The sequence below is a fragment of the Solanum verrucosum genome, unplaced genomic scaffold, assembly GCF_900185275.1.
Source record: "Solanum verrucosum unplaced genomic scaffold, falcon-dt-bn FXZP01000007.1, whole genome shotgun sequence".
Lineage (NCBI taxonomy): Eukaryota > Viridiplantae > Streptophyta > Magnoliopsida > Solanales > Solanaceae > Solanum > Solanum verrucosum.
In genome coordinates, this window is record NW_026020177.1 from 2,402,956 (window position 1) to 2,415,613 (window position 12,658).

General features: G+C 37.0%; 1 protein-coding gene across 1 annotated transcript in view; it reads left to right on the top strand.

The window, feature by feature from the left end:
- LOC125829072 (uncharacterized) overlaps positions 1–12,658 on the top strand; it is a 56,210-nt gene that overhangs the window by 35,064 nt on the left and 8,488 nt on the right. The window contains exon 18 of the mRNA XM_049508346.1: positions 6,966–7,061. Coding sequence (XP_049364303.1) covers positions 6,966–7,061 — 96 coding nt within the window. The remainder of the gene's footprint in view (positions 1–6,965; positions 7,062–12,658) is intronic.

Consider the following 12,658-nt stretch of genomic DNA (forward strand, 5'->3'; position numbering starts at 1 on the left):
TATATTAATAAACTATATGTATATAATTCATCGGTTCGGTTACTTCTTTGGTTTTTTCGAATAAAACCATAACCCAACCAAATACCATCGGTTTTCAAAAATCTAAAACCAAACCAAACCAAATCCAAATAAAATTGGTTTTATTTTATCAGTTTGGTTCGATTTTTCGGTTTGGATAAGTTTTTATCCAAACCGTGAACACCTCTACCTGGTATATATAATATAAGGTGTAATATTATATATACATGGTATAATTGCTTATTATTTTTAGCGTACCTCTAAAAATAAATTATATCAATAACAACAATAATAATATATCTGGTATAATAAAATAAGTGGATATATATATATAATAAAATATTACTAAAAATATTTATGAAATATATATAGTAACAAATTGCATATTTTGGTATAATTACATACAAAATAAAAGGAGTATAATTGTTAAAGAAGAGAGAGAATATAATAAACATTAAAAGTATGATTTATTTTATATAAATAAAAAAGGGCACACTTATCTAGAGAAACCCTTCGTCTCTAGTTTTCTTTTTCAAGAAAAGTTAAAAGACTACTTTTTCAAAAAAGATAAAAAAGTCGTACTTCCTATACTTTTTCAAGAAAAAACTCCTCTTTCTTCTTCTCTTCTTCTCTGTACTTTTTCAAGCTTCGTATGGCTCCGCCTCCTCTCTGAAGAGGTCACCAGAAACTGATCTCCTTTTCCCCAAATTTTTTTCTCGGCTCTGGTCAAAGTGTCCGGATCGGATTGACCAAATCCAACACGCACCCGCGCCCGCACTAGTGTCGCGTCGAGACGGGTTTGCTTGCAAAAATGAAGAGTCCGCGCAACATAGGTTGGAAGTGCATCAAACATAGAGTTGATCAAAGTCAGTCTTCCTCTAAGTGAGAGGTACTGAGACTTCCACCTTGCTAGTTTCATCTCACACTTCTCGATCACCCCATTCTAGAATTCCAAAGACTTTGATTTGGCCCCTAAAGGCATACCCAAAACAGGAGTTGGAAGAGCACCCACTTCACCATCAACAATTAACTTCAAATTGCCCATATTTGGCACTTCATTTACGGGATACAAGAAGCTTTTTTAACATGAAGTCCAGACATTCCATCAAACAAGACCAGAATTAGTCTCAAAATTTTAAGGTGGTTCTCTTCAGCATCACAGTATATCAGGTTATCATCTGCATTTTGTAAATGAGTTATCCTTAGGCTTTCCCTTTCGGCTCTAGCTACTTCAAAACCTCTTAGCCATCCTTCTCTGTTTGTATTCATAATCATATTGTTTAGTCCCCCCTCTATGACTTAGAGGAAAAGGAAAGGTGATAGGGGATAACCTTGCCTTAAGCCCCTTTGTGAACTAAAAAACCTTGCTGGACAGCCATTTATCAATACTGAGAAGCTTACGGAAGATATGCAGCATTTAATCCATTGTCTCCATTTGAGACCAAAACCCATAAGAAAATCCCAGTTGACATGGTCATATGTGTTCTCAATATATAATTTGCATAAAATGCCTGGTTTTTTCAAACTTGACCTGGAATCTATTGCTTCATTAGCTATTAAAACAACATCCATGATCTGCCTCCCCTTAATAAAAGCTAATTGTTGTGAGTTAACAAATTTGGACATCACTGGTTTTAGCCTTTCAGTGGCACTTTTGAGAGAATTTTATAGGTGTTGCCTATCAAACTGATAGGCCTAAAGTCCCTTAGTTCTGTAGCACCCTTTTTCTTTGGAATCAAGGCTATGAAGGTAGCATTAAAACTTCTTTCAAACCTCCCTTGGTCATAGAAATGCTGAAAAGTCTTCATGATATCACCCTTGACCACTTCCCAGCATTTGATGTAGAACCCCATTGTAAAGCCATCTGGTCCTGGTGCTTATCCACTTGCACATTGCTTTAAACTTCTCAGAACCTCTTCCTCATCAAAATTTCTTTCTAGGTCCTCTATTTACTCCCCTGTTAGCCTTGGACAGTTTATGAAATTGTTGCCAGGTCTCCATTGAACATCTTCCGAGTAAAGTTTCTGGTAGAACTCTACTATTTCCTATTGAATCCTTTCTGGATCTTGGACTATATTCCCCTGAACAAACAGTTGATCTATGTTGTTACACCTCTTGTATGCATTAGCCATTTTGTGGAAGAACTTGGTATTCTTGTCCCTTTCTTTAGCCAAACAGATCTTGACCTTTGTCTCGAGTATTTTCTTCATTTTTTATTAAACCCTCCGGGTTCAGAAGTAAAGTTGCCTTTTCTGTTGCTTCATCTTCTGTTAATGCTCTATCAGTGGCAATATTTTCCACAACAACCAACTTTTCAAGAAAATTCTTTCTCCGTTGGCCAAGACTTCCTTGCTGACTTCTATTCCATTCCTTCAATTTATGTTTCAAAGCTTTTAATATAGATGCCAGGATGTAGTCAGGTTTCCCAATGTAATCGAATGAGTCCCACCACTTTCTAATTCAATATGTGAAACCATTAGTTCTTAACCACCAATTCTCAAATTTGAAATAACTTTTGTTCTTCTTCGAGGAACCACCTTGAAGTGTAACTAGGGAGTGATCTGACATTATTCTTTGCGTAGTAAACTGTTTCAGATTACAAAAAGCATTATCCTATTCTTGAGATACCAGGATCTTATCAATTCTTGAAGCTATTTGATGGTTATCCCCTTTAAACCAAGTGAACTTAGCATTTTCCAATTGGAGATCGATTAGATTCAAATCTTCAATTAAATCAGAAAACTCTTGTTCTCCTAGTACAATATTTCTTTTCTGAAGCATATCTGGCCACATTGAAATCCCCACATATTTCCCATGGACCTTCTATTAATCCTCCGATAGAGCCAATTTCTTCCCATACTAGTCTTCTTTCCACATAGCAATTGGGTGCATAAACTCCTGTAATGTGGCAGGAAAAGTCTTGCAATTGTGATTAAAATCTACAGGTGAGAGTATATGTCCCTGTCTCTAGTACCTCCCCCTTCCATATTCTACTATCTCACAACATCATTGCCCCTCCTCTTGTCCCACTCGCCTCCAAACATGCCATTTTGACCCACCTATCCCCCCAAATCTGCCTTACCAACTCAGTGATAAATTTGGTTTCTTGTAGACAAATGATGTCAGCTTTCCAGTCCCCCATAATATTCTTGATAACCCTTCTCTTATCTCTATTATTCAAACCCCTTACATTCCATGATACTAGTTTGAATTGCATCATGAAATGGTAAGGAAATTTCTCCCCTATTCTCTACCCCCACCACTCTTGAATTTCACATCAAATGCTACTAACTTTTCAATTCTTTAGAACCTTTGAACCTTGTCTTCTTACAAACCACTGCAGCATCCTGATGTCTGGCTTGTTTGGCAAACGTCCACCTATTATAGAAGTTCCAAAGCTTCTTGTTCATGGCCTTGGAAGTTGGCACCCAGTAATTTCCCCAGTCTGATCAGATTTTGTTTTACCCAAACAAACATCTCTTTTTCTTTTTTCTGTAGTTAAATGTTGTTGTTGTGTGCACAATGGCTCAGCCTCTTCAACCTCCCATTTTCAATGGAGGACACTAATCTCTGCTCAAGTGTATGGCATGCAACTTCTTTTACCCCCTTCTCCATCCCATCCCTAATCAGGATTTGTGACTTTGGATCTGTGGTTTGCAAGACTGCATCTACCAAAACATCGCTTGAACTGATTATCGACATCTCCTTCACGTTACTGTCCTGTTCTATGCTGCATACAAAAGTGGCTTTCTGTATCTTTAAGAGTCTAATCCTCTCTGAAGATGGGCTGCGTTGAGATTGTTATGTTGTTAAAAAAGACCAAACTTGCTGGGTCAGGCCCACTGGTTCCTTCATTTAAAAATTCTGGCCTTTCATTGAGGCCAAAAGCATCATCCTTCATTAAAAGGTTATGTAGTTGTCACATACTTCAGTGGGTACCACCACTTTTGACAACTTTTCTCTTCCCACATGAGTCTCTGTACTAGAATCCCTATTTATAAGGGATTTCTGAGCTGGGACACAGAGGTTTCTCCTTATTACCCTCTGGTTCATATTATGATCCAGATTTATCACACTGTCATCTTCTCCGGTAAAAATCAAGGCTTTTTCCGTCAACACTTCAAATCTTGCTTTGCTTTCTACCCATATCGGAAAAAAAACTTGTTTCTATCACGCACAATTGAAACTTCTTTTGGTATATTTCTTCCATCATCGGCCACCAAAATTCTTGCCCACTTCATATGGTTCTTTAACTGTGTCCCTTCTTCAGTAGCCACCCATCCACCACAGAGTTGTCCTATTTCTGCAAAAACTTGATGTGACCAAAGATGAAGAGGGACTCCCATAATTTTGATCCATGTCTTTTTAACTTCTATGGAGATTGGTTCACAACCTAGGGTTGAACTCCACCATTCTAAGTTGAAAACTGGGTTTTTCCATTTCCACTGGCCTTGAAGGGTTTGTTCCGCCATGAATTTATTAGGAAATTCAAAGAGGAACATATTGCCATATAGCTCATAAATGTTGACTCCAAACGTCTTCTTCCATTCAGATGATGGCCATCTTCTAATCTCGGATAAGGAAGGTGATTCTTTGCTGGCCTTCTCCAAATGTCCTACAAGGCACCTGCTCAATAGCCCATCCTCTTGCTTGTCCGATTTACTTGCCATCTCTGTTTCTCTATGACGTTTAGTAAGCCATTTGCCGTCTCTCACAGCCTTTGCATAAGGATATTTGGGATCTGTAGCTCTTGATAGGATCGTTGGTACCGGTCCTTTGTGGCATTTAATGAAGTTTTCAATCTTAAATGCTAAATCGTACCATCCAGCATTTAAGACGGGTTCTGGAATGATGATTACAGATCTTCCCCCAGCATTCAAAGCAATAATGCTCATGTATCTCCCGTAATCATTGTGTTTTCTAGTACAAAAAAATTCCTCCTTTCTGTCTGCAAACCTCCATCTCCTTATGTTCTTCTTATTATCAGTGGATGCTTCTCTAAGCAGTGAGCAAATCCAGTCCATTGCCTTGCTGCGTATAGTTGTCCTTCTCATCATTCTTCGACTTCTCTCCACCCACTCATACCAAACAGAATCCTCAGCATTCCATTTGGTTATGTCGAAGGATTTGAAACCAGCATAAAAATATATTTTGTTTTCCCCCATAGCTGCAAAAAAGAGTGGAGAATACAAGAAAGAAAAGGTACCTTTCGGATGAAAATGGTAGATCTCAGGTGAACTACCGGAAAAGAGGGTTCTCTCTCTCTCTCCTAGAAAGTAGGAGAGAGAGTTTTTGGGTAATGTGCCTGAGAGCATTTTCACTTAACTAAAACTGACCCTTGCTAAATTGCCTGCATAGGGTCAATGTAACCATTCTCTAGATTTATTGGAATACTAGTTAAAAACTTTAGATTTCACCATGCAAAGCGAAGCCCGATATTTAAGTGGAGAAGGGTAGAGGGGCGGGCCCATTATCCATCGAGTATAGAAGGCTGTGATTGGTCCAAAGGGCGGGTCACACACGGATTTCTTGGCTATCAAAAAACAAAAGTTATAAGTAACCATTTTCCAGATGTATTGGAATACTAGTGGTCAAATTTAGATTTTTCAAAGTATAGTTATTACTTATTACAATGAGCAATTAAAGCAACCCCTTTTATCCCAAAGCTTACACAAAAATACTATGGAGTAATACTTATCTCCGCCATATAAATTTACTTTTACTCTGGATGTTCGTTCTATGCTTCGCTATATAACATGATATTAGATGAAGATGCAACACATTATATAAAGATAACTAAAATTGTATCGACGAATTAGAAGAGATATCAACGGCAACGGTATCTGGAAACAATGATTAGTGGATATTGGTACTGTCACTGCACAACAAGCAAAGGGTGCTACAAGAGTGTTAATTGATTAAAAGATACTTAAATAAGGTGAATTGGAAATTCTGTATAATGAGTTAGTGACTAGCAACTTTATATAGAAGAGAAGAGGCTCAACATGTCTCCAAGATGAATATTGTGGAAATGTGTGTTAGAATAGGTGTGTTGTGCAAGATTTGACAGGGCTTAGAATGACCAAATTTGACGAAGTTTGAAAGTAGCACAAATTGAGGCTAAATTAAGAGAAGGTTGCCTGAAATGGTTTATCCGTGCTCTGCATAGACGTATTGATGCATCGGTCTGTAGGAGTGGCAATGTAATGGAAGAAAAGGATTCATTTAGGCAATACTAGTTGCAATTAAACTACTGATGTGTGCAGAGATAAGTGTGGTATGCAAAAAACCCTTCTTTTCTTGAAAAATATATATTTGGTATTTGATAAAAACCTGAATAATGTGTAATAGATATAGAGGACTCGTAAAATCAGCCCCAAAAGTTGATTGGTTGATCAATTTGTCAGGGTTGTTGGTTTCCTGTAGTGCACCTTTGCTCCTCCTACTCTTAACCTCTTCTTTTCCGTTGTTTAGGATAGCTGGTGGGTGGTCTCTCCTTTCCTTCTCTTTTTTTGTAGTGTTCTGCATGTCGTTTGTTTCTTCTGCTGGCTACATTTCCTGCCATTACTTTTTGGGTATCCCTCTCAGTCCTACGAGTTTGATTAATATGATAGTTTACTCCGCTCAATTGAACTTCCATTATATTAAGTAAAATTCAGCATGACATGTATCAACAAATCATTATATTGAAAGATCAGACACCCTCATCATAATATTTCAAGGTTAAGAAACTCATGATCTTTCTAAACTAGGACGCTACTATTTGTTTCTTTGTGTAGTATTTATTTTCTTGGCAACTACACTTGTTCAGTTTCTTTTCTAGTTCTTATTTCTATTTTTGTCAGTCTGCTGTGTTTATTTTTAGCAGATTGTTTCAGGACTTGTGGCTATGGAGTGCTTTCTACATAATGGAAGCAGTGAATAATGGCTTTGTTTTGAATTTTCAGGTCAGAGGTATGCTAACAGATTTTGGTGATGACATGCACTGCCAGTTTAATGATATTCTTCGCAGTCTATTAGATTCATATGCGTCAGGATTACAGGTGCCTTGTCAGTAACTTTATGGTTCCCCAATGATTGATAATTTTTGTTTGTATCAAAGGGTGTGGCTCCCCTTAAACTTGTTTGTACTAGGGGAGTTAAAAGTTGACTGAAGGTTCTAGTTCTAAGCACGTACTTGTACAACCTCCTTTTTCTTCTATGTATTAACTTTGGTTCCTTATTAGTTATTTCCAAGCTTAATAACTAACCTGGATAGGTGAGAAAGCTGTGTTGCATTCAACTTGTATTATGTCTACAGCTTGGTCAGGATGTAGGGGAGGGAAGGGAAGGGAAGGGAAATAAAATTAAGTGATCATTTTGCCGCTTAATGCGAGGAAGTGATGTGACACAGACGTGGGTAAGCGAAGCAACTTCAAAGAAGCATGTGATTCGTATAGTAAGGCACAAGCTTTTCGGAACAGGAAACTCTCTGTTCTTTCTATTTGACTTTAAAAGATGAATAAGGCTTTGCACTTTCTTAGTGCAAACGTGCTAACAATAAAGCTTACCCTACCTATATAAAAGAAGACAAAAAGGGAAATATGTAGAATATAGCTTTTTGTTATCTGGTTATTACAGTTTATCCTCATCATCTTTTTCTTCCTCTTCTTTGATTTTGAATGACTCCTTCAACAAGTTTTGATCTCTAATGGACCTCTCATTAGGATTCAAACCCTAATGAAGTTTTGACCTTTCAATACCTGGTCTTCTTCTAGTACTTTTTTAATAACCGCGGTGCCCAGGCCAACTTCCATGCACCTCGACTAATTTCACAGGGTATCTTTTATCTTCCACCAACACAATAACTAGGTTAATTCTGTTCACTAAGGCTTAAACATATTGGAAGAAATTGGGTAGTTTCTTACCACCATTAAAATTTGAACCTAAGACCTCATGACTCTCAACCTTCTTGAATTTTTGTCTTGTGCTTCTCTGTTACACTCTTTCTTGTTCTAAGCAGTGTTTTTGGAAGCACGAAGCGGAAAAAAAGCAACAAAGGTCTGATTCGCTTAATGCGAGAAGCAAAGTGCTTGCCTCATTGAAGTGAAGAATAATCTTTCAAAAATTTCGAGTAACTTTGCACAAATAAATAAAAGGCGAAATGATCTAATGGACCCTTATACTTGTAGGAGTCTGTATTATGGACCCTTCTACTTAATCCTTTACCAATTGAACTCTTAAACTCAGTCAAAAGAAGATTTTTAAACCCCTCCTACCGTGTAGTTCACTCTCTCTTAAATAGATGACATGTCAAATCCACGTCATTTAAATAAATAACATGTCATAATTATATTCATTAACTATTTTTAAAAATTATTAATTAAAAATTTAAATAATAGGTTAAATAATCTTTTAACTCAACATTTTTAATTAAATAAAATAATATTTTAACTCCACACGGTTGATAACCTAAGCATTGTCGTCTTCCTCCTCTTCTCCTCTTCCCATTCCCATCGTGAAATAGTCGTTGCCACCAGCAAAGAAAGCCGCTGCCGCCACCACCTATACTCTCTTCCTCACCATCTCCACCTCCACCGCACACCCTCGCCATTTTCCTTTCCTCATTCCCCGACCTTCACAAAACCAGCAGCCCTAACCTGCCGCACCACTAGCTCCGACCGGCAAACCTCTTTGCCTACGTGACCAACTCCTCGCACCCTTACTCGCCTCATCTCCTGTCTACAGTCTTCGTTTCTCCAAACCACCAGCCCCTGTGAACCACTATGGACCCCTTCTCTCCATCTTCTCTGGCGTACCAGGATGCCACCAACACCCCCTCACCGCCTCCGTTCTGGCAAAAAAGGGACCAGCCCAACTTCTCTCTCTCACTCTACTGTCGGCGAGCACACTCAACAATGAAGAAAACAATTTCTTATTTTTTAATTTTAAAAAAAAATTTAAATGTGATATCACTCGCTTGTTGAGGCGTGTAATCACACACTCTTACCAATTCAGTCATCTTAATGCCACGTAAGCTTAGTCAACAGTCAGAGGGGTTCAATATATGGTGTTTTATTGAGTTTAAGGGTTCAATTGATAAAGGGTTAGGGGTCCATCACTATTAGAAAATATTTCAATCTAACAAGTAGCTAAATAATTTTCCATACGAGGGGCTAAATCGAAATCAAATTATTTAGAGCCTCAAAATTAAATCTGAAACATAAACAGTGAAAGAAATAATAGAAAATATTTCAATCAAAAGAGTAATAGTGGAAAGTAACCTTCAATTTTTTTCCTTAAATGTTTTTCTTAAGGGTTGTGCCATACTCTCAACAATTCACTTAATAAGGACTAGAGGGAGTATTAATTTATTTTTTTTCTAAATAGAGGGAGTATTAAATAAACTGATTTTTACTACCAATCAAACTTAAACAAACAGCAAAAGTAGTTATATAAATACTATTGAAGAAATATTAAATAAACTGATTTTTTTACTATCAAACAAACTGACAGGAAACTAAATTCTTTTAAAAAGACCCTTCATCAATGGTGGTAGTCGGAGAAGAAGATGCAGCTGCAGGAGCAACATCAATAAGAAAAAGAACAAAAAAGAAGCAATAATATCCAAGTAGAAAAGCATCGTAGAAGAAGATAGAATAAGAAGAAGAACAAGAAAAAAGAATGAGAAAGGAGGCTTACCTCAAGTTTGAAGAAAGAAACAACTCATTAGTATATGAAGTGCGAACCTATTCCCAAATTGAATAACATATCTAGAATGGATGAAACAAGGACATCAATTTGGAAATATATCACCATAAGAGACTACATAGTTGAGCGTTAACTTCCTCTTGCTATGTTGGGGCCGTTTTATGTACTTCACTAGCCTATGATTAAGTGATCTTGAACAACTTGACCTTTGCCCCACAACTCAACTGATAAAACCCAAGTTAGATATTCAGGACTTTCTATTAAGGGTTCTGAAGTAATTATCTGACTTCATTCCAACTCCAATATTTTTGGACCTAGAAGCATCAAATTTGAGAGACATTGTTGGATTGAAGAGAGTTCTAAGCAAATAGTTGCCAACAAAATGCTAAAGAAGATATGAGTATACTGATAGAGTTGTAAAAAGTGTGTCGAGATCCATAATACAAACCTGATAGAGAGGATGTAAGCAACTAGCAGCTTAAGGTGACCTAATATAGAATTTCAGCAAAAATAGATTGCTGGAATTGCTAAAAACTGTTGGAAAAGCTGTTGCTGCCATGGAAAGTGTTCGGAAGTGGTTGGCATCTAGTCAGAATCTCTCACACGCGCCGGCGTGTGTAACAAACGCACCGACCGAAGCCCTAAACTCTAGCAGTGCGTGTGGGGCATGCTGCTAGAGATGTTGACTGGGTGATAACTCTCAACTCATGAAGATTCAGCTAACGGGCTATATATGGAATAACCCACCCTAAGAATACTATTAAAGATTGATGGAAAAGAATAAGATATAAGTAGAATAGAGATTAAGGCTAGAACTATCAAGGACCCTACTAAGAACTAGTTGAAGACACCTATTTTAAAAAATAAGAAAAAAACTAGTTGAAGACATTGATAGTTAGCAATAATCACTACCCAAGATTGCTAGCAAAGAATGGATGAATCAAATAATTAAAATACAAACAATTTACATCAATTTAAATTTTAGCTTGCTCAGGAAATGACCTTAGATTGAGGTCGTGGAGGACACAAATTAAGGTAGAAAGTTAGTAGGTGGGAAAGCATTGTCCTGATGTATGTCCCTACTAGTAGTTGTAGTATTACTCTTGTAGTTTCTTGTCCTTCGAATTGTGTTACTATTTGTTGTTTCTTATACTTCGACTATTGTATTATTTTTTGTTGTATTACTTAATAGTGTTACTATAAGTTGTTTCTTATACTTCCATTATTCCTTTTCCTGAGCTGCTTTGGACTATTTTTCTTGAGCCAAGGGTCTATTGGAAACTAGCTCTCTACCCTTGGGGTAGAGGTAATGTCGGCTTACACTCTACCCTCCCAAGACCCCACTTTGTAGGACTACCCCGAGTATGTAGTTGTTGTAGCAAACAATTAACTTCAAGAACAATCAAAAGAGAACTTGAGACTAATTAGGATAAGATTCAATTAAAGAAACAATTCACTGAAAAGAGGAAGACAAATAATACATGAATCCCTTGTCAAAGAAAGATGTAATACATGAATAGTGGTGTCAAAAATGAGCTCAAATAATGGTAACCCGCCCAACCCATCTGAAAATTTATGGGTTGGGCTCAAGATAATTAGAATTGAGTTCAATCTCAACTCATTCAAGCTTTAACCCATTTTAAAAGAATCTTTAATTGAGCCCAATTTAATCTCCAGTTTCAACCCGTTTTAAGACTTTATTTGCGTTGATGTATGTTCCTATATTGAAGGTATAAATTACTATCTATTTTATATCTTCTAGGATTTATCTTTCAATTTATATCTTTTTATTATTATTTTCTTGAGTTGAAATTCAAATTATGGTTATAGAAGTTAAATAACAATATGTTAAAATTATTGAGATTAAGTGGGTCAAATTGGGCGGGTCATGACCCTACCCGATTTTTAGCTCATTTGAGCCCTACCCATTTGACCCAAAACAAATTTGGGCGGGTCATGACCCAACCCAATTTTCTTTTCAACCCATTTTAATATCTCAAATTTCAACCCAACCCGCCCATTTGACACCCCTATACATGAGTCACCTAGCTATGGTGTAACTGTAGAAGAGAACTAAGCTAACAAGAGTGTTCTACGCTCCAAGAGAATATCTCATCACTCATCAAAGTCTAGCCCTACAAAAAAGGGAAAGTGGGGGTATTTATACTAGGCAAATTATTACATCACTTTACCTTCTCAAAGAAAAAAAAAATTCCTACATCACTTTACCCATGATAACCGTAGAGTAAGCTTCAAATGTATTCAAAACCTATAGAATCCAAGCTCGAATGTCTAGGTGTTTGGCCATCTTCTCCCCCAATGCATTTCCATGTTTGTAACTTGGAGATGTTTCCTGAGGCTTCAACCAAAATCTTCTCCATGATTTGTATTTGTGGAAACATTTCGTTCATGTCTCCAGCAGCTCAGTGTTCTGTCTAGCTCCATGAAATAGAAACATGGAGATGTTTTTGGTTCACATTTTTGGTAGCTGCACGTTTCTTCTCATCCCTAAAGCTTGGTTTCCATGATCTTTTGTAGCAGTCTTAAGGATTTGATATTGACATGGGAACCCTCCTTAGCATGAGGGTTAATCCAAAAGTTATCAGTTGGATTTGGTTGCCAGAGGTTGTTGGACCTTGTGGTGCTGTTAGTTCTCACAAAATATTGGCAGAAAGAATGGTAATGCTTATCAGATCTGAAAGTCACCGAAAAGAAGGCGTGACAACTGACTTCTATATCCTGGATGTTTCTCATGGTTGCTTTGATACCAAGTGAGATGTAAAAGAAGGGAAAAATATTAAGATGCATAAACTACATAATTACACTAATCCCTATTTATAAACAATACATTACAATTCTTTTCCATGTGGAACACTCTATACATTAATATTTTAACAATTTATATGCACCAACTTGAGGGAGAGTGCAAGTGTCTTGAGGATATTTTTGG